Genomic DNA, 25,842 nt, shown 5'->3' with positions numbered 1-25,842 from the left:
TTTTTTTTTTTAAAGATTTTATTTATTTATTTGAGAGAGAGAGAATGAGAGACAGAGAGCATGAGAGGGAGGAGGGTCAGAGGGAGAAGCAGACTCCCCGCCGAGCAGGGAGCCTGATGCGGGACTCGATCCCGGGACTCCAGGATCATGACCTGAGCCGAAGGCAGTCGCTTAACCAACTGAGCCACCCAGGCGCCCGTGTGTGTAGAGGATCTTATTAAAACTGAGACTTAGGGCGCCTGGGTGGCTCAGTTGGTTAGGCGACTGCCTTCCGCTCAGGTCATGATCCTGGAGTCCCGGGATCGAGTCCCGCATCAGGCTCCCTGCTCTGCAGGGAGTCTGCTTCTCCCTCTGACCCTCCCCCCTCTCATGTGCTCTCTCTCTCATTCTCTCTGTCAAATAAATAAATAAAATCTTTAAAAAAAAAAAAAAAACTGAGACTTATTTGGGGGGAAAAAAGGAAAAAAAAAAGAAAGACAATCATAAGGAAAAGAAAATATGTTTACAGTACCACACTGCATTTATTGGAAAAAAAATTCACATGTAAGTATACTCACACAGTTCAAACCCATGTTTTTCAAGGGTCAACTGTATATAGGTTTTTAAATTTAACATAAATGGAATCACACTAGATAAGATGTTCTGCAAGTTGCTTTTTTTACTTTGTCTCAAATATAGTGATTAATTAGTATACCATTTTATATTCCTACCAGCAGTGTACAAGAGTCCCGTTGCTCAAATCTATATCATTCTTTTTGCTATCATAAGTATTACATAAATTAGAGCTCTGCTTATTTAGCCACTCTACTGTAGAAGCACATTTTTGAGTTGTTTCCAAATTTTCTCAGACATAAATAGTGCTGCAACAAACATCTTTGTGTATGATGTCTCCTTGAGCTCACATGTGGGTGTATTTCTCTAGACTAGGAGTAGAATCACTGAATCACAATCTTTCTGGGCAGAATGTTATCTTCTAAGATGTGTTTTTGTTTTTGTCAGCTATCACATAACCTGTATACAGGAAGTAGCTGGGCCACTGATAAGCTCAGTTGTTGATTCAGCAAGCACTCATTGAGTACATACTTTGTGACCCTTCCTTTTGGGGGTTTTTGGGGTTTTCAGTTCCTTCAGATGCAGTACCCCCTTTTTCTTGCAGTATTTCTTTTTTTTTTTTTAAGATTTTATTTATTCATTTGACAGAGATAGACACAGTGAGAGAGGGAACACAAGCAGGGGGAGTGGGAGAGGGAGAAGCAGGCCTCCCGCGGAGCGGGGAGCCCGATGTAGGGCTCGATCCCAGGACCCTGGGATCACGACCCAAGCCGAAGGCAGACACCCAACGACTGAGCCACCCAGGCGTCCCTATTGCAGTATTTCTTAGTGACCCTTTTACTATACCAAAGTGATATTCATATTAAATATACCCATTCATATAGAAATAACTTCAAAAAAATCAGTATAGTACAATAACTATTTTCAAGAGAAGTAAAAGAAGCAATTTATTTTAAAGTAATATGTATTTCATGTAAATGATCAGTCACAGCTATCATAGAAGGTGTATTAGAGAATTCATATAGTTCCACATATTTAAATAAGTTAGGACTTAAGAGTAGTAAGAAGATGAAGCTATTTTGTGAATGAAATACACACCGTGGACTTAGAATAAAATCAGTGTTATAATGAATAAGACTAGACTTACTTGTAGTATGGTAAGAGAAAAAGAGTTGACAAGTGGAGTTGTCAAACAGGAGAAAATGAAGAAGTATGCTGTCCTTGTAAATATGATGTACCTTATGTGGAAGTATTGTACCAAAATAATTTCCTGTGGTATGTATGTCTTGGGGCAGAATAGTAATGTTCTATCTTAGAAAACATCTCCTTTCTTAAAATCTCACTGCATTTGAGGTGTGTAGCTTTATTTTTTTAAGATTTTATTTATTTGACAGACAGCGAGAGAGGGAACACAAGCAGGGGGAGTGGGAGAGGGAGAAGCAGGCCTCCCGCGGAGCAGGGAGCCCGATGCGGGGCTCGATCCCGATCATGACCTGAGCCGAAGGCAGACGCTTAACGACTGAGCCACCCAGGCGCCCCTAGTGTCTGATACTTGAAACAAGACTTTGGAGATTGTATCCTTTTATTGGTCATAGGTAATGGGGGATTAGAAATGAAACCATTTTTTTTTTAAAGATTTTATTTATTTATTTGACAGAGCGAGCGAAGGAACACAAGCAGGGGGAGAGGGAGAGGGAGAAGCAGGCTTCCTGCCGAGCAGGGAGCCTGATGCGGGGCTTGATCCCAGGACCCCGGGATCACGACCTGAGCGGAAGGCAGACACTCAACGACTGAGCCACCCAGGCGCCCCAGAAATGAAACCATTTTGTCTGTAAACAAAGAATGACCATCTGCTATAGGAGGAGATTAACATCTTACTCAGAGTGATAGGTTTAGCTCTACGCATTTGATTTCCTCCGAAATTATAATAGGAATGCTCTGTGTTTATATAATGCATTGTACTTTATTGCCTCATTTTAATCCTCCCATTGTCCTGTGAAGTAAGAGGTATCAATGTCAATTTTACAAATGAGTAAACAAAGGCTTAGAACAATTAAGGGACTTGTCCAAAGCCACCCAGACAGGAGCTAGCCTTCTAAGTGAAATGAGTTTCCCCTGTAACTAGCTGCCTACCAGGATGATTCCGTTTATTTTGATTTGTGATTGCAGAAATATAGCCTAGTTTTAAAATATCTTCAGTAGGCAAGGAGAATTCTTTCTCACAGTAAAATTTTATATATCATCTTACGAAAAAAAGGTTTTCTTGAATGGGTAGAAAAGGAGTTTTTCTTTTTAAAATGAAGAAAAGTATGGAGAACACTCAGTATTTCAGACGGGGTGAAAAATAAGATCGTTCATAATACCAAATTCTAACAATATTTGCTAGTTTTAAAAGGTAACTTTTTTGGAAATAGGTTTTTTTAAATTGATTATAAAAGTGGTAAAACATTCTGGAAAATTTGAAAAGGAGAGAAGGAAGCCATATTTCTACAATTTTACACATCTCTATCATTTTACTACTTTATCCCTTCCTTGTATAACCATTCTACCTCTGTCACTCTTTATCCTTGTTACTGTTACTTTTCTCCAAAGTGCTCATCATTATCTGACAAACATATATACATCTTTGTCACAATAGAATGTAAAGTGCAGAAAGGCAGGAACTTTGTTTCATTTGCTGTTGTCTTCCCAGTATTTAAAACACTTTCCAGTGCGTAGAACACAGTAAGCACTCAATACTAAGATTTCTTTATTGGGCGCTTGGGTGGCTCAGTTAGTTAAGCATCTGACTCTGAATTTTGTCTCAGGTCATATCTCGGGGTCATGAGATCGAGCCCTGGGTCGGGCTCCAGGCTCAGCAGGGAGTCTGCTTGGGATTCTCTCTCTCCCCCTCTGCCCCTCCCCATCATGTGCATGCGAGCGCTCTCAAATAAATAAATCTTTTAAAAAATTTATTCAGGGGCGCCTGGGTGGCTCAGTCGTTAAGTATCTGCCTTCGGCTCAGGTCATGATCCCAGGGTCCTGGGATCGAGCCCCGCTTCAGGCTCCCTGCTCCGTGGGAAGCCTGCTTCTCCCTCTCTCACTCCCACTGCTTGTGTTCCCTCTCTCACTGTGTCTGTCTCTGTCAAATAAATAAATAAAATCTTAAAAAATAAATAAAAATAAAAATTTATTGAATAAATGTATTTTTTGGTCTTTTTTTTTTAAAGATTTTATTTATTTATTTATTTGAGAGAGAGAGAGCAGGAGAGGGGGGAGGGTCTGAGGGAGAAGCAGACTCCCTGACGAGCAGGGAGCCCGATGCGGGACTCGATTCCAGGACTCCAGAATCATGACCTGAGCCGAAGGCAGTCGCTTAACCAACTGAGCCACCCAGGCGCCCCTTTTTTGGTCTTTTTTTCACATGCATGTCATCCAGTTGTAATCACAGCATGCAGACAATTTAGTAGTGTGATTTCACAGAATGTTATTTCACAGAATAAATGTAAATATCCTTTCCACAGGTTGCAACATAGCCTGCACAATCAACATTTTTCATAGCTACATAGTATTGTATCAAGGGAGTATAGCATAACTCATCTCCTAGTTTGAGACATTTCAGTTGCTTCTGACCTTTAGGTTAAATATATCCATTCTTTACCAGTCAAGGGGCCCACCTGTCTCTCAGCCAAACTGTAGGTATTAAAACAGGTAGTGAGTCCCATGTCAAACAGAAGGCTACAGTTTGGCTTAGACACAGGTGCTCTGAATATTAGTTACAGCCCCACCTCAAATGTGATCTCAGGAGCTCCCTTTCGGCTATGGCCTTGGGGGAGGGCTGAGACTGAGACTTGAAGCCATTGAGCAGCCAGTTACTATGCCCTCATTTGCAAGGAGTACATGTGCTCACCTTCCTGCCAGAATGGGAGGCTGCAGAGGCAAGAACTCTAACCTGAATTCACATGCCTGGCACATGTTGGGTGGGTGTAGTAAAATATTTGTTGAATGAGCCCAGTGCTGTTATTCTCATGGTTGTTTTGTATGTAATGTAGATTGTTACGTTGCCTTGCCTTTGAATAGAATAGTAACTTGCAAAGACCCTGTATCTTCAAAAAATGTTGTCTTGATGTACTGTGAAGTTCAAAATGCTATATGCAGAACACGGTGTCTCTGAATTCTCCAAATCTTCCCTCCACTCTTTTTAGTTTTAAAACTGTTTTGAGTTGGTTGGATTCCATGGTAATATGCTCAGGAGCTCTTGGTTCAGGAAGGGTGGTCTTTAAGGGGAAGCCGGTGAGGATGGGGGGAGGAGGATGGTGCATTTAGCAAAAGCAACAATCTAGGTGAAGGGAGAACTTTGTAAAGCAAAGTACACCTTCCTTAGAAGCAATTAATCATATTATTAGACAAACTGCTTCAGCAGCTGGGGAAACGGCAGGAACATGTCAATTTTGCTTCCATGGTTACAGGGAGTGATAGTGTACTTGACCTTCAGCAAGCAGGGTCATAGAGAGGGCATCTTTAAACAGCTCTGTCTGGTTTTGGTGAATGGAATCTGTACTGACAGTTTGAAAGCAAATGCCTGGGTTTTCCCCAACCAACCCTTGGCCTTTCGGGTTGGGCTCTCTGGCCTGGGAGGTTGCTGAGGAAAAATGTAAATAAAGCTGCAGGGAGCCATTGGCATGGTAAGTATAAGTGTCCTAAAAAAACAAGACTGCAATTTTGTTCTCATTCTGTTTCTGGGGGAAGCTTCCTTGTAATGCAGTGTATTTCATAGATACTTGTTTTTAGAGCAGTTGGTAAAATAGCAGTGGATTTAGACACCTATTATGTATTTTGAAGGAATTCAATTTAGTGTGTGTTGCTATGCTTGGCACCTAGCAAATTATGTCTTCATAGGAACTTGTATTTGGTAAGTTCAGGTGGGGCAAAAGCCGCCTACTTGTTTGTTGTTTTCAACAACAAGTTTACCTGCTTATGAACAAGGAGTTGCTCGTAAACACCTCATTTTTTTTACATAATGTGGCTAGTGATTGTTGACTGTATGGATCTTTTTGTGCCAAGAAATATAGGGCTGTGATTTTATCTTTTTAAACATATTATCAACTGGCAAATTTAAAAACTGGATAGTCAGTTCTGATATAAATGAGGCTGACTTGTAATGTTCAGGTTTGAATCCTTCATTGACTCCAGTATAAAGAAGAGCCTAACTTACCAGTCATCAGGAGAATTTATTTTTTAGGAACACAACACTGTGGCATTGTAAGGTCCTAATCCTTTGTATGAGGGAAGGGATGAGCACTTTCGAGACTGGCAGCCTCCTGTGGCTTCTTCTCTCTATGCTGCAAGTTGCAGAACAAAGAGAGATTAACTCTGCCCATTGACCCTTCACTACACTTATTACTTAATGGTCCTTTGAAATAAGAATAAAAGGAGGATGTGGAGCATTTCAGTTCAGACTGAAGGTATCCCATGGCTGAAACCCTTTACCCTACTTAGGTATTTACATTGTTCATTATTTCACTGGGAATGTTTAGAAGTCGGAAGTTCGTGGTTGAGATTTGTAACATATTAGGTCTGCATGATCTTTTTTCCCCACAGGGTGTGAACTTGGTTGCCCTATTAATAACCCATGGGAATGTTGCAGCCAAAACTCAGAATAAATTATAGATTTAGAAACTCTGAATATTTGCTCCTTAGCTCAATGCTGTGGGCTTTCTCTTCAACCTAGATGTCCATCTTTTAGCATGTAAACCACAGAAATTTTTCCTAAGAATTTTTTCCTTATAAAACTGCCAAAGCAATGTCATCTTATGATGGAATAGAGAAGGTTCTTACTCCAGGGTGTAAATGTATGAACTTTCCTAGCAGCCTCATAAACGCAGGTATGTCAGTGAAAGCCCGTACTCCTTGGGTTTATGTAATAAACTGTCAAAGCAGGTGTTGTGCAGTACCTGCAGGGTGTCTGATTAGCAGACAGGCATGAGAGTAGAATAAGAGAAGAAAAGGTGTAAGCAGAGTCCCAGGATCAAGGACTGTAGAACAGACTTCTTACTCATTCCTGAAATTAAAAAATGTTTATTCACCAAGCAATCATTGTGGCCCTAAAATGAACCTGGCCTTGGGAATAAAAGGAGAAATAGGAAATGTTTCATACTGCCCTCTGAGGTAGACATAACCAAGCAGTTACAGTAGGTGCCTTGTGGAGGAGCACCTGCTAAGATATAGGAACTCCGAGCACCCAGAACAGGACCTGTATATCAACTTGAGGAGTCAGGAAAGGCTGGCCTGAGGAGCAGGGCTTTTATTAAACTCTTTAGACAGTAAACATTTGTGTGTCGGGCGAGCATGGTTAACTTTTTTTTTTTAAGATTTTATTTATTTATTTGACAGAGTGAGCACGTGCACAAGCAGGGGGGAGCAGCAGGGAGAGGGAGAAGCAGGCTTCCCGCTCAGCAGGAAGCCCGACACAGGGCTCGATCCCAGGACCCTGGAATCATGACCTGAGCTGAAGGCAGACGCTTAACACGGTTTACTTTAGAAAAGATGCAAAGCAGAACCGCTGATTTTACCTTTTAAGTGTGAGTCAGAGACCATGCCCTGGAAGGTCTATGTCCAAACATACTTTCACATCCTCCTTGCTTATGGTTTGAGTCCTTTGGACTAGCCATTTTCCTATTAAAATGTAAGTGTTCTGGCCAGGGTATAAGGCGCATCTGGGTGTTGCCAGGCGTTTTATCCCTCAGTATGAACTAATGATCCTGTCCTTTGCAACTTGAGTGGATTGAAGGAGTAGAAAGTAGGCTAAGGCCTAGACTGACACCAGGTACTAAAAAGGTAGGCAAGAGAGGATGGAAAGGAGATGCTCCCGCTAGTTAATTTGCATCTATGTTTTTATGTCCTATTACCAAATTGGCTTTTTATCACTGTGCTAAATGATATTCAGCAATATGCTTCTGGAAAAAAAGTAGATTCCTCACCTAAATGTGTACTTACAATGCCAGGCTCTAAATTCATACAGCTGCAAGAATTTCCGAGCAGTCCCATTGTGGCATCACTTTGCCTTCAAGCCAGATCATATCTGGTGCCCCTGGTGCCACTTAGAACACACCTTCTCTCTAAAGGTCACGGGGTGGGGGTGGGGGGGAAATCCTAAATATTTTCCCACTAACCTGTCACCTCCAGAGTTAAGCATTCCTCTGCTAAATTCAAGGGATATTTTGGGTTGTTCATGTAATCTAAATTTGTTACTGAGCTGTTGGGAGCCCATTGCCAACATGACCTATACCCCTCTCAGGCAAATTTGTAGAGGCACTTGGGCTTCTCATACAAAAGGAATCATAAAATTTGCAAGCATATCCTTGAACAGGTGAGGGAACCAGAGTCTAGAGAGTTTAAACTGTAGCTCACACAGAAGCTGGCAAAAAGCAGTCTTAGCACCCAATCTGTGCTGCTTCCACTACAGCCGTCTGTCTTCCCCAACAGATGCTCTAAGGCAGAACCACTTTTGATTGCTCTGCACACCCAGCATGCAGCAAGCTCTAGGGTAGCAGAGGGTTAATGCAAAGCAGGTTCAAGTGAAGCATGGACAACAGTCTTTTTCGGCCTACTGACATAGAAAGCTTCTTTGAGACCCTATGAAATACTTCTTAATACTGTTACTCTTTTAAATAAACTTTATTGTAATGTACATAAGTTCACAGTTCCTCAGTGTGTGACACAGTGAATTATCACACAGAGGACATGTCCATGTAAACACTACTCAGGTTAAGAGCAGAATAGAGCAGTACCTGGCTGGCTCATGATTTCAAGCCCCACGTTGGGCATAGAGATTATTTAAAAAAAAAAATGGAATAGAATTTCCTTCCTCCTTCCAATTACTGCCCGTATCCTCTTCCCTAAAGGTGACCTTTATCCTGACTCCTTAAATAATTTTCTATTTGTTGATTTCATTCATTTAAAAAAATTTTAAGAGCTCTATTAAGATATAATTCACATATCATACAATTACCTAAAGTATATAATTCTGTGGCTTTTATTATATTCATAAGGTTGTGTAGCCATCACCACTACCTAGTTGCGGAACGTTTTTCATTATCACAAAAAAGAAACTCTTACACCCTTTGGGTGTCACCCACCTACCCCCAATTTCCTTATTCCCCAGCCATAGGCAACCACTGTTTACTTTCTGGGTTGTTTGGGGTTTTTTTTTTTGTTTTTTTTAACTTGCCTATTCTGGACATTTCATATAAATGAAATCAGACAATCTGTGGCCTTTTTATGTCTGGCCTCTCAGCATGTTTTCAAGGTTCATCCACAATATAGCTTGAGTCAGTACTTCATTCCTTTTTTTTTTTTTTTTAAGATTTTATTTGTGGGAGGGCTGGGTAGTGAGAGAGCACAAGCAGGGGGAGTGGCAGGCAGAGGGAGAAGCAGGCTCCCCAGTGAGCAAGGAGCCCAATGCAGGACTCGATCCCACGACCCTGGGATCATGACCTGAGCCAAAGGCAGACACTTAACCAACTGAGCCACCCAGGTGTCCCATTTCATTCCTTTTTATGATTGGATAATGTTCATTGTATGTATATACCACATTTTATTTATCACTTGAGGGACATTGGGTTGTTTGCATTTTTTTACTATTATGAATAATGCTGCTATGAACATTTATGTACAAATTTTTGTGTAGACAGATGTTTTTAATTCTCTGATGTATATACCTAGGAGTAGAATTGCTAAATAGTATGGCAACTCTTATGTTTAACCATTTGCAGAACTGATACTTATTTCCAAAGTGTCCATACCATTCTGTATTCTCCCCAGCAGTGTATGAGAATTCCAGTTTCTGCACATCCTTGCCAACTCTTGTTATCTTTGTTTTTTATTATAATCATCCTAAGGGGTGGGAAGTGGTATCTTAATGTGGTTTTGATTTGCATTTCCCTAATGACTAATGATATTGAACAATTTTCATGGGCTTATTGGTCATTTGAATATTTTCTTTGGAGAAATGTTTGTTTGACTCCATTTGCCCATTTCTAAATTGTTTCTTGGTATTCTTATTGATTATAAGGGTTCTTTATATGTTCTTGATACAAATCCCTTAAGATATGTGATTTGCAAATATTTTCTCCTATTCTGTGGGTTACTTTTCACTTTCTATATAGTGTCCTTTGAAGCACAAAAGTTTTTAATTTTGACAAAGTCCATTTTGTGTATTTTTCTTTTGTTTATTGTGTTTTAAGTGTGATAGTAAGAAATTATTGCCTAATCCAAGGTTAAGAAACTCTACACCTATGTTTTCTAATTTTTGTATATGATGTGAGGTAGGGTTGAATTTTTTTTTTTTTTTAAGGTTTATTTATTTGAAGAGAGCACAAGCATGAGTTGGGGGAGGGACGGAGGGAGAGGATCTCAAGCAGATTCCCCACCAAGCATGGAGCCTGATGCGGGGCCCAGTCCCATGACCCTGAGATCATGACTTGAGTCGAAATCACAAGTTGGATGCTTAACCTACTGAGCCATCCCAGTACCCCTTATATTTTTTTATAGTAAGAAGAAAAAAGAATTTTCTGTCCAAGGAGAGCTTCACTATTACACTTTTATCACATGTAACAACAATATTTATACACAGTTTAGAACTCAGGTTCTAGAAAAATTTTCAGGAAGCTTGTGGTAGTATTGATAGTTACTATGTATTGAATGGAATTAATACTTAACATATTCAATAACCCTCACATCAGTCTCATAAAGTAGTCATAATATGTCCATGTTAAATTTGAGGAAATTGAAGTTTAGAGGGTTTAAGTCACTTGCTCAGGATGACAGTACATATTTCAGAGCCCGGGTCTATCTGATTCCATAGCCTGTGGTACTCATATAATGTTGATTGCTTTAAAATGTCTTACAGGTAAAGTGAGTATCTAAATCAGAAAGTTAGCATATTATTCTATCAGTTAAGAATTCCATATATCTGAAATTGGTAGAATTAACTTGCAGGGTAATAATAGATTCAAAAAAAATTCTAAATGTTCATTACTAAAGAAGGATTTAATGAATGTGCGCTGATAAAGTGACTGGCCAGTCTCTTCTTCATAATGACAAATAAACAGAGCTAGCAAATATGTGTACATGGATACTGGGAGATGTATTTTCCAGGATTTGGCTTTCCTGCCTATATCTTAGCTCAGACCTAATTTACATAAAACATTTTTTAAACTGTATCACTATGAGAATATTGTATTCTGTTGTCTTTATAATGTAATCTTTTTGGTTGGTTAAATTAATGCTGTGAAAGAAAAAAGCTTTTCATAACTACCCCCAACAATTAATCAATTGTGATGTGCTTTATAAAACTGAGATCTGTTTCACTTACCATAAAATTCACCCTTTGAAAGTATATAGTTTTGGGGCACCTGGCTGGTTCAGTTGGTAGAGCATGTGACTCTTGATCTCAGGGTTGTGAGTTCAAGCCCCACACTGGGCATGGAGCCTACTTAAAAAAAAAAAAAAAAAAAAAGATACGTATTTGATACATTTGCAGTGTTAAACAGCCAACACCACTAATTCCAGAACATTTTCATCATCCCCCAAAGAAACTCCATGCCTATTAGCAGTTATTCCACCTTCCCCCATCCCCTCAGTCCTGGGAACCACTAATTTACTTTCTTTAGCTATGGATTTGCCTATTACATTTTATATGAATGGAATCATATATGTGGTTTTTTATGACTGATTTCATCCATGTTGTAGCATGTATCAGTACTTCATTCCTTTTTATTACTAAATAATATTCCATAGCATGGATATACCACTTTTTTTTTTAATCCATTCATCAGTTGATAGTCATTTGGGTGGTTTCTACTTTTGAGCTGTTATGAATAATGCTGAACATTACTATACAAATTTTTGTGTGGACATGTGTTTGCTTTTCTCTTGAGTATATACCTAGGAGTGAAACTGTTGGTTCATATGACAACTCTGTGTTTAACTTTTTTTTTTTTTTTTAAGATTTTATTTATTTATTTGAGAGAGAGAATGAGAGACAGAGAGCATGAGAGGGAGGAGGGTCAGAGGGAGAAGCAGACTCCCTGCCGAGCAGGGAGCCCGATGTGGGACTCGATCCCGGGACTCTAGGATCATGACCTGAGCCGAAGGCAGTCTCTTAACCAACTGAGCCACCCAGGCGCCCTCTGTGTTTAACTTTTGAAGATTGGTGAGACTGTTTTCCAAAGAGGCTGTACCATTCTATATTCCTGCCAGCAGTGCATGAGAGTTCCAGTTTCTTCACATCCTCATCAACATTTGTTATTTTCTGGTTTTTTGGATAGTAGCCATCCTAGTATGCATGAGATGGCATTTTGATGTAGTTTTGGTTTTTATTTCCCTAATGATTAGTAGTGATGTTGAATGGCTTTTCATGTGCTTATTGGCTGTTTTGTATCTTCTGTGGAGAAATGTCTATTCAAGTCCTTTATTCATTTTTTATTTGGGTTAGGTTTTTTATGTTGTTGGATTTTAGGAGTTCTTTGTATATTCTGGATATTGTAGTTTTAGGTCTTAAATTTAGATTTTTGATCCATTTTGAGTTAATTTTTGTATATGGTGTTAGATAAAGGTACAACTTCATTCTTTTTCATGTGGATAGCCAGTTTTTCCAGCACCAGTTGTTGAAAAGACTGTCCTTTCCCCCACTAAATGATCTTGACACCTCTGTCAAAAATCATTTAACCATTATATGCCAGGTTTTATTTCTGGGATCTCTAGTCTGTTCCTTTGGTCTTTATGTTTGTCTTTATACCAATATCACACTGTTTTGATTATTTTCACTTTGTAGCAAAATCAGGAAGTGTGAGTTCTCCAGCTTTGTTCTTTTTCAAGGTAGTTTTGGCTATCTGTTTAGGGTTCTTTGAGATTCCATACGAATTTTGGGATGGATTTTCAGTTTCTGCAAAAAACACTGGTATTTTGACAGGGGTTGCATTAAATCTGTAGATCACTTTGTAGTATTGACATCTTAGCAGTATTAAGTCTTTCAGTCCATGAACACAGAATATGTTTCCATTTACTTATATCTTTAATTTCTTTTAGCAGTGTTTTATAGATTTTATTATACAGGTCTTTTTTACCTCTTTGGTTAACTTAATTGCTAAGTAATTGATTCTTTTTGATGCTATCACAATGGAATTTTTTTTTTTTTGTAATTTCCTTTCCAGATTGTTCATTTTGTATAGAAATGCTACTGATTTTTCTGTGTTGACTTAGTATCCTGCTGCTTTGCTGAATTTATTTTTTCTAAGAGACTTTTTGGGAGGGAGGGGGGAAATCTTTGGTTTCTGACCTTAATTAGAAACCTTGCAGTCTTGGGGTGCCTGGGTGACTCAAATCAGTTAAGCAACTAACTCTTGGTTTTGGCTCATGTCATGATCTCGGGGTCATGAGATCAAGCCCCGTGAGAGTTCTGTGCTGGGCATGGAGCCTGCTTAAGATTCTCTCTCTCCCTCCGCCCCTCCTCCCAACCCCCCTTCACCCGACCCCCGCTCTTGCACATGCTCTCTCTCTCAAATAAATAAATAAATTTTTTAAAGAAAACTATCAGTCTTTTACCATTAAGTATTGTGTTAGCTGTATTTTATAGATACTCTTTATCCAATTGAGAACTCTTTATTTTATTTATTTACTTGAGAGAGAGAGTGTGTGTGTGTGTGTGTGCATGAGCGGGGGGAGGGGCAGAGGGAGAGGGAGAAGCAGGCTTCCCACTGAGCAGGGAGCCCAACATTGGACTGGATCCCAGGACCTAAGATCATGAGCTGAGCCAAAGGCAGATGCTTAACCAACTGAGCCACCCAGGTGCCCCAGATTGAGAACTTTGTTTCTAGTTAGTTGAATGATTTTTTTTGTGAAATGGTGTTGGATTTTGTCAAATGGTTTTTGTGTGTCAATTGAGATGTTGAGGCTTTTATCCTCTATTAATACAGCAGATTACATTACATACATATGGTGAGCCAGCCTTGTATTTCTGTGGTAAATCCCACGTGGTCATGGTGTATAATTTTTTTTAAAGATTTTATTTATTAGAGCTCATGCGCGCATGAGAGGAGGGAGAGGGGCAGAAGGAGAGGGAGAAAGAGACTCCCTGGTGAGCAGGGAGGCCAACGCAGGCCTCCATCCCAGGACTCCGAGTTCATGACCTGAGCCAAAGGCAGCTGCTTAACCAACTGAGCCTCCCAGGTGCCCTCATGATGTATAATTTTTTATATGCCTCTGGATTCAGTTTGCTAATGTTTTATTGAGGATTGTTGCACCTATATTCATAAGGAATATTGGTCTTCTGTAGTTTTCTTGTGATGTCTTTGCCTAGTTTTGGTTACATAGAATGAATTGAGAAGTGTTCCCCCACCTGTTTTTTGGAAGAGCTTATAAAGCATGGTTCATGATATACTTTTTTTCTTTTTTTTACGAGAGCGAGCACATGTGAACCAGGGGGAGGGGCAGAGGGAGAGGGAGAATCTCTTAAGAGAGAATCTTTTTTTTTTAAGATTTTATTTATTTATTTGAGAGAGAGAAAGAGACAGAGATAGTGACAGAGATAGCATAAGCAGGGAGAGGGAGAAGCAGGCTCCCCACTGAGCAGGTAGCCCTGCATGGAGTTTGATCCCAGGACCCTGGGATCATGACCTGAACCGAAGACACTTAACCGACTGAGCCACCCTCGTGCCCCTTAAGAGAGAATCTTAAGCAGGCTCAATGCCCAGTGTGGAGCTGATGTGGGGATTGATCTCATGACCCTGAGATCATGACCTGAGCTGAAATCAAGAGTCAGTCGCTTAACCAATGGAGCCACCCAGGTGCCCCATGATATACTTTTATTCAAGGAAAAGTAATAACTGCCCACTTCAGGTGCCTAGATGACCACTCAGGACCTTGAACCTTGCCTTTGGTGGGTATTGACTAAATTCCAGACCTTTGTATAATTGATGGGCTTTTCCCAGCCCCATCCCAGTGGGACTGGGGGATTACCAGGACTCTTTCACAAGTAGTTTTTCAGTGTAGTGCTGGTTCTTTTTGCCATCCTTTATGGTGTTATGAGAGCCTTTCTTCTGGAAACTATCATCTTAAAGAAAGGAGTGTTTTACAGCTGGTTTTGGAGACAGTGAAAACATTCAAAGATCATTTCTAAAAAGTTACTCTAGTAGCTATTTATTTAAAGTTGTATAGAGCAGATTTGAAATTCCTCTGTGTTTTTTGTGGGAATTTTTTTGTTTTATGGGGGGGTTATTTGTTTTTGCATTTTCAGCATTAGAAATAGCTCTTTTAAGATTGTATTTTCTTACAGCCATCCTGTGGCATTATCTCATTAGTTCCTTTGTCGTTCTGGGTGCAAACACCAGAACTACTCAAGTTTATTACTCAAAGCCACAGTGAAAGCAAGAGGCATGGTCCCCAGCTACCACTGGGCATTTTTCTGAGCTCCATTGTGATCCAGCCCACTTCTCCCCCACAGGTACCACGGACACAGACCTCTCGGCCGGAATCTCCAGGGATGACCAGCCCCTCCCCACGCATCCAGATAATCTCCACCGACTCTGCGGTAGCTTCACCTCAGCGAATTCAGGTACCTGCACCAATCCCACTTGGTTCCAGCCACCTGCCCAAAGGTAGTCCTTTCTTCTGAATCCTTTGCAGAACAAACCTACCTCAGGATTTCACTAAGGAGTTGTGCTTCTTGGGCATCAAGTACAATACAACCTCATTTATTCTTTAAAAAAGAAAAAAAAAGTTTACATTGATTGAACTAGCTTACTTTTTATGCAAAAGTTTAAACTATTGTTTGAAACTATTGGGATCAGTGTACCATTTAATTACTTAAATGCTTCCAAATTGAGAGGCAGTATGTCCTCGTAGTTAAGTGTATGGGCCCCCACTTGAAGTCAGATTCAGTGCCCCACTTTTTAGCTATTTCGACCTTAAAAATTAACTTTTCAGTGCCTCAGTTTTTTTCATTTAGAAAATGTATGTAAACCTCATAAGGTTATTTTGAGAAATCAATGGGATATTGCTTGTAAAGTGCATAGAACAGTGATTGGCACATACTAATGGTTCAGTATATACTAATTATATGCAAAAATTATTGCTAGTATTATTGTTATTAACTAATTGGTATTCACTTATAGGTTTAGTCTTCCCCAGGGCTCTGAGAAGATGTGTGTATTGAAGTCACTGTCAACAACTTGGGAGGAAGGGATAATATGTTGATGACACACAGATTAAAGATTCAAAGTTACCTCAACAAGCTGAATCAAAAGGCTAAACAACAACAACAAAAAAAACATGAAAAAAGATGAATGGCAGAAAAAATATTAGTTACGTAACACGAGTTTGAGAGAATACCAGGGTGGACAGGTAATTTGAGTGACTAAGTAAAAGGATTGCTTCATTTACAGTTTATTCCACGCTTGGTATAAGTGAACAGGATGATATCGTAACTAGATAATTTCTATAATGTTTACCTACTCTTAAAAGTGATTTTTTGGACTAACCTATTTTTTTTTTTAAGATTTTATTTATTTATTTGAGAGAGAGAATGAGAGAGAGAGAGAGAGCATGAGAAGGGGGAGGGTCAGAGGGAGAAGCAGACCCCCCGCTGAGCAGGGAGCCCGATGTGGGACTCGATCCCAGGACTCCAGGATCATGACCTGAGCCGAAGGCAGTGGCTTAACCAACTGAGCCACCCAGGCGCCCATATTATAAACTAAACATAGAAGAGTTCATTTTATTTAATGAAAGAAGTTAAAGATTATATTCCCATTGTGTCTGTATTGTGTAATATTTTATCATAAACACTGAAGCTCATATAAGTAAGTCATTTTAACTTCACACCAGTAGGAAACACGTAGCTGAGTGTTTGGAAATTCAGAAGTAATGGGCCCAGCATTAACAAGGTTTTACTGTTCCTCAGAATTAAGAACTCTATAGCTAAATTATTTTTTCTCTTTTATTTTGTTCTTATTTGATCATTATGACTTAAAAATGGGTCCTTTATAGTTTTGTGGAGTATGTGTTAGCATTCTGCCTACAAAACTCTCCCAACTCTGGGAAAGGAGCTAACTGCATTTAATCATGGCCTATACATCATGGGCTCACAACCATCTGAGGGCAGATGAGAACATAGAAAGTTCTCCAGGAGACTGTCAGTAGCTAATGTATATATCAAGAGAGTACACCTTTCCCCCCATTTTGGTATGAGAAGAATCTCTCTTTTCCTAAGGGCCATTCTAGCATCCCATTCCTTACAGTGGGCTATCCCCATGCCATGGTGCTTGGCCCATGGTGACACTGTTGTCCTGGCTGGAATGCAATGCAGTAAGGTCCCTTGAACAGAAGTCTTGTAGAATAGATGCTTGGTGTTGAGCTTTTAGTCTCTCTGGGGAAGATAACCCTTTGGCATGAGCTTTATATATAGTAAATGTAGTTGAAATCTTTTCATTGTGAACAGTCAATAAAATTGGACATACCCTGAGTGCAGCTGAATTGACTGTATTTCAAGGTTTGGTTTGTTTTTTTGTTTGTTTTTGTTTTTAAGGAAAATGAAGGTTATAGGATGATTTTTTGGTTCTTTGTTGGTGGTGATGGCTTCAGTGAGTTTTCATTTCTAGCCCTGACTTCAGTGATAATCTCCAAAGCCCTAAGGCCTGGGAAGATAATAAGTGCTGTGATGTTTTCATGAATAACAATGCTTAGAACCCAAATGGTGGCTTCTGTGATAAAGTTGGGAGGGAAAGATTATACAGTAAGGGTGATAGGATAGGGCTAGGTGACATTTAGGAGCTTTGGCTCTGAATGGAACAGACTTAGGATCAAATCTTGTCTCCACTCAGCTATGTGACTCTGGAGAAAGTTTCTGTAACCTCTATAGCTATAAAATGACAACAATAATAATACCTATTTAATAGAATTTTGAAAGGATTAAATGCTTGCAAACTTATAGGAAGCAAATACCAATGTTAGCAACAGAGTTATAATTTTTTTAAGTTTTATTTTTATATAATTTCAAACTTACAGAAAATGGTACATGGAAATCCTGTACATCTACCCAGATTCACCAGTTGTTTGCTATTAACATTCTAAGTGAATGTATGTATATTTTTTCTGAATCATTTTGAGAATAGAGATAGCACACCTCTTTGCCCTAAGTATTTCAGTATGTATTTTCTAAGAAAAATGACATTTTCTTACATTATCACAATACAGTTATCAAAAATCAGGGAATTTAATATTGAAACATGCCATTATCTAATCCATAGTTCATATTCTAAAATGTCATCAGTTGTCATAGTTAAGTCCTTTATAGCTGTTTTCTCTCATTCCAGGATTTGTGTTACTGTTTTTAATAATGATAATGTGGCAGTCAGCGCAAGACCAACATACCTAGTTATGCAGGCCTGCAGTGAGTGATCTAGAACATAGACTTGTATCTGTCAGTATCTTGTCATCATAATGGCAGCAAAGGGCTTTGGGGCCAAGTGGGAAGGCTGGAGGAAGTAGCCTTGTGGCTGGAGTTGAGAGCCATTGTTATGGGGATACAGAGGTCTAGGGTGGGGGCTGTGGAAGGAGATAGGGAGATAAGAAGAGCCATAGAAGAGCACCCACTTGTCTGAGAATGAGGCTTAATTGAACCCATCCAACCACAAGGTAGCTTCTCAATAAATCTCATAGGTTTTCATCATAATGCAGTGTTTCCAGGCCAGTGGTTTGCAAATTTTGTCTTTATTGCTTCCCACATGACATAAACATTAGGTTCAAATTTTTTTTGTTTAAATATGTAATCCAGTTTTTAAAGCAATCAAGATAGATTAAAAGAAAAACACACTTGAACATGTCATACACCAAATTTGACATGCTGGAGATCGATCACTGGTGTGCCTCCGTGTACTGCCATGTTCATTGTTCGGAGCAGACCTTGGTATAAAGCTTCTCTTGCCATTTCTGTGTATTTTAAGGTTTTCCTGAGATACTCCTCTATACTCCCCATTTCAAGTTTATGTTTTGAGAGCATCATTATATTCAGTGTTTGACCTAAAGAAATGTTTGAATTTGAGCTTATAAAATATATGATAAAATACTTGTTTTATCTACTTTATATATTGAAGTTTCACATTTTACTAGGAAGGACTTCTGCTATTATATATTTTTTAAGAGTTTGAGATCTTTACTTGGGCTCTTAAAGCACCTCCTTCCCTACTTCTCTCTTCTACTAGCTCTTTATTCCTGCACATCCCTTCTTGAATGTCAGTACTCTTCTGTCCTTTCCATGTTCTTAGCCATCTGACGTTTCCTTTCTTGCTCTGAAGTTCTCGGCCCCCCTCAGGTACTCATTGCTGTAAAAAATCACACCACACCAAACAGGGTACAGAGTAAATGATGCATCTCCCTTCCTCCTCTTCCCCAAGTCACCCAGGTCTCTCCCAGGAGGTAGCCACTATTACCATATTGCTTGCTTGTTTTTTCAGAGACAGGCTGTACATATAGACTAAAAACACGTGTAAATATGTACAGCATATTTTTCATGCATGTAGACATTTTTCTAGACTGTGCTACACCTTACTGTTTTGTCTTAACATCTCTTAGAGGTGGTTCCTATGTGGTAGAAATAACTCCTTCTTTCTCTTGAGTGGCAAGTTTGATATCCCATGGATGCTGCAGTGAATACCTTTTACCTGTTTAATTTAGCACATCTGTAGAATCAGTTCTTCAAACTAGGATTGCTGGGAGAAAGGAGATATCCATGTGTAATTTTTTGTTTATTGAGGTGTAATTGACCTATCACAACATATTAGCTTCAGGTATACAACATCATGATTTTTTAAAAAGATTTTATTTATTTGAGAGAGTGTGTGCACGACAGAGAGAGAGAGCATGGGGGAGGGAGGGACAGAGGGAGAGGGAGAAGCAGACTCCCTGCTGAGCAGGGAGCCCGATGTGGGACTTGATCCCAGGACACTGGGATCACGACCCTAGCAGAAGGTAGACGCCCAACCAACTGAGCCACCCAGGCACCCCAATGTAATAGTTCGATATTTGTTTATATTGTGAAATGATCACAGTGAGTCTGGTTACCATTCATCACCATACGTGGTTAGACATTTTTTTTCTCGTACTAAAAACTTTTAAGATTTACTCTCTTAGCAACTCTCTAGTATGCCACACAGTATTATTAACTGTAGTCACCGTACTGTATATTGCATCCCCATGACATTTATTTTATAACTGGAAATATGTACCTTTTGACCTCCTTTGCCCACTTTGACCCCCCCTCCCAACCTCCCCACTTAAGGGAGCCACCAATCTATGCTCTGTATCTATGAGCTCATTTTTTTTTTTTTTAAGATTCCACATGTAAGTGAGATCATATAGTATTTGTCTTTGTCTTTATTTCAGTTAGCATACTGCTCTCAAGGTCTGTCTGTGTTGTCGCAGATGGCAAAATTGCATTCTTTTTTATGGCTGTATAATACTCTATATAAATAAATACACACACACACACACATACATACATACATTTTCTTTATCCACTCATCCATCTATAGACACTTAGGTTGTTTCCATATGTTGGCAGTTGTAAATAATGTTGCAATGAACATTAAGGTGCATATATCTTTTTGAGCTAGTGCTTTTGTTTTCCTTGGATAAATACCCAGAAGTGGAATTGCTGGATTATATGATAGTTCTATTTTTAATTTTTTAAAAAATTAAAGCCACTGTTTTCCGTAGTGGCTGCACCAATTTATATTCCTACCAACTGTGCATGAGGGCTCCTTTCTCTCCACATCCTTGCCAACACTTGTTATTGCTTTTTTTATAATTATTTGATACTAGCCATTCTGACAGGTGTGAAGTGGTATCTCATTGTGGTTTTGATTTGCATTTCCCTGATGATTAGTGATGTTGAGCATCTTTTCAGTACTTGTTGGCCAACTTTTTGTCTTTTGGAAAATATCTATTCAGATCCTCTGCCCATTTTTTAATCAGTTTGTTTTTTGCTGTTGAGGTGTTTGAGTTTTTTATATAACTTGGTTATTAACCCCTTAACAGATATATAATTTACAGGTATTTTCTCCCATTCAGTAGGTTGTCTTTCCATTTTGTTGATGGTTTCGAAAACTTTGCTGTGCAGAAGCTTTTTAGTTTCATATATGAGCTTCACTTGTTTAATTTTGCTTTTGGTCTCAGATCACCAAAACTGATGTTGAGTTTACCATCTTTTTATGTTTTCTTATAGGAGTTTTATGGTTTCAGGTCTTAAAATCAAGTCTTGATTTTTTTTTTTAAGACTTTATTTATTTGAGAGAATGGGGGAGGTGCATAGAGGGAGAGGGAGAGAGAGAATGCCACTCAGACTCTGTGCTGAGTGAGCAGGGAGCCCGGCCTGGGGCTCAATCTCACAACCCTGAGATCATGACCTGAGCCGAAATCAAGAGACAGACACTTAACAAACTGAGCACCCAGGCGCCCCAAGTCTTCCTTTGATTTTGAGTTGATCTTTGTATATGGTGTAAAATAATGGTCCCGTTTCATTCTTCTGCACATGGCTATCCAATTTTCCCAGTATCATTCACTTATTGAAGAGGCTGTCCTTTCCCCATAGTATATTCTTGGCTCCTTTGTCATAAATTAATTGACCCATATATGTGTGGGTTTATTTCTGGGCTCTTTCTTCTTTGCCATTCATCTATTTGTCTGTTTTTATGCCAGTACCATACTGTTTTGATTACTATAGCTTTATAATATAGTTTGAAATCAGGGAGCATGATGCTTCCAGCTTTGTTCTTTTATTCTCAAGGTTGCTTTGGCTATTTGTCTTTTGTGGTTCCATACAAATTTTAGGATCACTTTGTTCTATGAAAAATGCCATTGGAATTTTGATAGGAATTGCATCGAATCTGTAGATTGCTTTGGGTAGTATAGACATTTTGACAGTATTAACTCTTCCAGTTTAGGAGCACAGGATATTTTTCTATTTGTGTTTTCAGTTTCTTTTATTAATGTTTTACAGTTTTCAGTGTGCACGTCTTTTACCTTCTTGGTTAAATTTATTCCTAGGTATTTTATTCTTTTTTCTTCTCTTCTCTTTTCTTTTTTTTCTCTTTTCTTTCTGTAGGCTCCATGCTGGGCTTGAACTCACAACCCTGAGATCAAGTGTCAGAGGCTTAACTGACTGAGCCACCCAGGCGCCCCTTGTCTTTATGATTTTCTATGCATAATATCATGGCATCTGCAAATATTGACAGTTTTACCTTTTCCTTTTCAATTTGAATGCCTTTTTCTTATTTTTCTTGGCTAATTGCGCTGGCTAGGACTTCCAGTACTTTGTTGAATAAAAGCACCAACAGTAGGCATCTTTGTTTTATTCCTGATATTGGAGGAAAAGCTTTCAGCTTTTCACCTTTGAGTATGATGTTACCTGAGTTGTCCATGTATAATTTTGACAGTCACTGACAGACTGCCTTCCAAAGAGGTTGTGCCAATTTATATTCCCACCAGCCCAGTATGAGGGTGCCCATTTCCCTCACACTTAACTATATATTATGATGTATATACTGTTTAATCTTTTTTAGTTCTCTAGGTGAAATATCACTGCTGTATAAGTTTTGCATTTCTGTTACTTATTCATCCATAAATATGTAATAACAAAAATTATGTTTTTGAGTATTTAAGCTGATACTTAAATTTTATATAATCATAAATAAGAAGGTACTTTTTTACCTATCTTTCACCATAACTCTACCCCCCTTTACTTTTCAACCAATAGGCTTTTTGAAAATTATGTCTAATTTTATTATGATTATCTTTTATATTAAATGTACTTTATGATCCAAGTATAAATACATATATTAAAATATTAGGCTTTTCTAGAACCACTGCTCTGAAATATCCAAGATCAGTCAACCAGCTAAGTATCTGTTTAATAGGAAGAATAATATTTGGAAAGCTTACAGGAAATAATTTATAAAAATAGGAAATATATAAAATAGGAAATTATTCTGGACTAACTTTTATAGTATTGGCTGTAGTTCTTTGCTGCACCTTCTCTGCCAGACTGCTAAATGTTGAAATCCCTCAGGACTCCATTCTAGGCTCACTCTCTCCTCTCTGTATTTTCTCTGAGCCCGTGGCTTAAATGTCATTTTATACTAGTGATTCCCAAATAGATATCTATGGCCCAGACCTCTGCTGTGAACTCCATTTGGTTCAAAATATTTTAGATTTGTCTTGAGACTTCTTCTTTGACCCATGTGTTATTCAGAAGTGTGTTGTTTAATTTCTAAATATGTGGGGATTTTTAAAACTATTTTTCTATTATTGATTTCTAGTTTAATTCCATTGTGGTCTAAGAATGTACTTTAGGATTCCTATTTTAACTTAAGGTGTATTTTATGGCCCAGAATGTGATCTGTCTTACTGAATGTTCCATGCAAGCTTGAGAAGAATGTGTATCCTGCTGTTGTTAGATTTATTATTTTATAAATGTCAGTTATATCAGGTTGATTGATAGTGCTCTCAGAGTCAACTATCTCCTTATTGATTTTCTGCCTGCTTAATCTACCGTGCTGACAGGGAAACAATGACATCTACAACTATAATAGTTGATTTCTCTTTTTCTCCTTGGCAGTTTTATCATTTTTTGCCTCATGTATTTTGAAGCTCGGTTGTTAGGTGCATACATGTTTAGGATTGTTATGTATTTTGGGGAATCGACCCATTTATCATCATGTAATGCCCCTCTTTATGCCTGATACTTTCCTTGATCTGAAGTCTACTTTGTCTTTAAATTCAATTCAGTTACTCCAGCTGTCTTTTCATTAATGATAGCATGGTGTCTTACTCCATGCCTTTACTTTTGATCTGTCTGTGTCTGGGGTTTCCTGTTGACAATTTATAGTTGGGGATTCTTTTTTTAACCAAACAAGTCTTAGTCCTTTAGTGGTATATGTAGACCATCCACATTTAAAGTGGTTATGGATATATATGCATTAATATGAACCATGTGTATAACTGTTTTCTCTTTGTTGCCAGAGGCTTCTTTTTCTGCCTTACCTGATTTTGATTGAGCAACTTGTATGATCCCGTTTATCTCTTAATATATCAAATATACGTCTTTACAAGTGTTTTCAGTTGTTACTCTGGAGGTTTAAAGTAATCATTTTATAAGCCTACCTTCAAATGATACTGTTTTGTTTCACATGTAATATAGGTTCCTTATAACAGTGTTCCCAATTCCTTCCTCCCATCCCTTGTGACACTGCTGTCATTCATTTCACTTATCCACATGCTGTAATCACCCAATATATTGTTACTATTATTAACTTAAACAATTATTTTTTAGATCAATTAGGAATAAGAAAATAAGATTTATTTTACTTTCACTTACTCCTACAATGCTCTTCAATTCTTTATGTACATCCAAGTTCTAACCTGTCTCATTTACTAAGTAAAGAAAAGCTTTTAATATTTCTTACAGGACAGGTTTGCTGGTGATGACGTCTCTTAGTTTTGTTGTCTGAGAAAGTATTTCTCATTGACTTTTTTGTTGTGGTGGGTTTTTAATTATTTTCAGCAAAATTCATAGGACGTAAAATTAACCATTTTAGGGGCACCTGTGTGGCTCAGTCGGGTAAGTGTCTGCCTTTGGCTCAGGTCATGATCCCAGAGTCCTAGGATCAAGCCCCACATCAGGCTCCCTGCTCAGTGAGGTGTCTGCTTATCCCTCTCTCTCTGCTCTAACCCCCCTACTCATGCTCTCTCTCTCGTTCTCTCTCTCAAATAAAGAAATGAAATCATTAAAAAAAAATTTAACCATTTTAAAGTGAAGAGTGGCATTTAGTACATTCACAGTGCTGTACAACTACCACCTTTGTCTAGTTCCAAAACATTTCCATCAGTCCAGAATAAAATCCCTTACCCATTAAGCAGTTTCTCCCTGTTTCTTCTCCTTGTTCCTCCTTCTCTCTAGACCCTGGCAACCACTAGTCTACATTCTGTCTCTATAGACTTATCAGTTTTGGACATTTCATATACATATAATATGGATCATTTGTGTCTAGCTTCTTTCACTTAGCATAATGTTCATTTATCTATGATTTCGCATGAATCAGTACTTCATTCCTTTTCATGACTGAATAATACCCCATTGTATGGATATACCACAATTCATTTATCCAGTCATCATCCACTGATGGACTCTTCTCCACTTTTGAGGGATACTTTTGTCAAATGTAGAATTCTACTTTGGTGATTTCTTTCTTTCAACATTTGAACTATTTCATTCTTCTATCTTCTGGCTTATGTGGTTTCTGGTAAGAAATCTGCAATGAATCTTACCCTTGTTTCTCTTTCCCCCATCTTCACCCCCCAGCTTCTTTCAGTATTTTCTCTTTGTCTTTGGTTTTCTGTGGTTTGAATATGTTAAGGAAATATAATTAAAAGAAACAAAATCTTCTCCCAACTCAGAAAACCTCTCTGTAAAGGTACAAGAGACAGAAAACAGGTTTCTTTCTTTGCTTTGCTTCTTTTTAAGATTTAATTTTTAAGTAATCTCTACACCTAATGTAAGGCTCAAACTCACACCCCCAAGATCAAGAGTTACGTGCTCCACTGACTGAGCCAGCCAAACACCTCTTTCTTTTCTTTTTTTTTAGTAAGCATTAAATCAGAATGTGATGTGCATTACAGGCAGTCTTCTAAGAAATTGCAAAGACAGAAAGGAATTTCACTTGTTTGTGTAGCCAAGTAGGTACAACCCATTACATCATACATGTTTTCAAGATCCTAACTTTATCATGGAAATTGTGGAAACCCACCTGTGCTAGTTAGTTGGCTTTACTGGGGACCGAGGGGGGGGTGATTTTCTTAAATCCTTATGATGGGAGGTAATTTGCAAATAGGAGCAAGGTGCCCACTAAGTTAGACCCTTCCTCTCCCAGAGGCCTAAGAGGTAGGGGAGCTATCTCTCTTGAAGTTTACATTTCAAAATAATGGGTCCCAGATCCTTGAGAAAACATTCCTGAGTCGTGAGACTGGTAAGAGGCTTATGCAACCATTATAAAGATTTACATGCATATCAAGAAGACAGAGAAAGAGTTCTGAAGGGAAAGAAGTTTCTTCCTTTATTTTCAACAGGGAGAATTAAGCCTCTTTTATTTGTATTTAGTCTCACAAGTAGGATATGTCTAGATGTAGTATTTTAGTATTTAATCTGCTTGATGTTTTCTGAGCTTCATAGATTTGTGCTTTGGTGTTTGTCATTAATTTTTT

General features: G+C 38.5%; 2 protein-coding genes across 7 annotated transcripts in view; one reads left to right on the top strand and one right to left on the bottom strand.

The window, feature by feature from the left end:
- The window catches only part of NR2C2 (nuclear receptor subfamily 2 group C member 2), a 97,958-nt gene that overhangs the window by 36,527 nt on the left and 35,589 nt on the right, over window positions 1-25,842 (top strand). For all 6 annotated transcript variants that reach the window (XR_014139726.1, XM_081801693.1, XM_081801703.1 and 3 more), the window contains one exon: window positions 15,035-15,145. Coding sequence is in view for 5 of the 6 variants with exons in the window: in XM_081801693.1 (XP_081657819.1) it covers window positions 15,035-15,145 (111 nt within the window). In the remaining variant the exon portion in view is untranslated. The remainder of the gene's footprint in view (window positions 1-15,034; window positions 15,146-25,842) is intronic.
- Window positions 10,941-25,842, bottom strand: part of MRPS25 (mitochondrial ribosomal protein S25) — a 65,540-nt gene continuing 50,638 nt past the window's right edge. The window contains exon 5 of the mRNA XM_081801745.1: window positions 10,941-11,023. Coding sequence (XP_081657871.1) covers window positions 10,956-11,023 — 68 coding nt within the window. The 3' untranslated portion in view covers window positions 10,941-10,955. The remainder of the gene's footprint in view (window positions 11,024-25,842) is intronic.

This window comes from Leptonychotes weddellii, chromosome 1 (assembly GCF_054177405.1).
Source record: "Leptonychotes weddellii isolate Sample4059 chromosome 1, ASM5417740v2, whole genome shotgun sequence".
NCBI classification, from domain to species: domain Eukaryota; kingdom Metazoa; phylum Chordata; class Mammalia; order Carnivora; family Phocidae; genus Leptonychotes; species Leptonychotes weddellii.
This window is presented reverse-complemented; position numbering and strand designations above follow the sequence as displayed.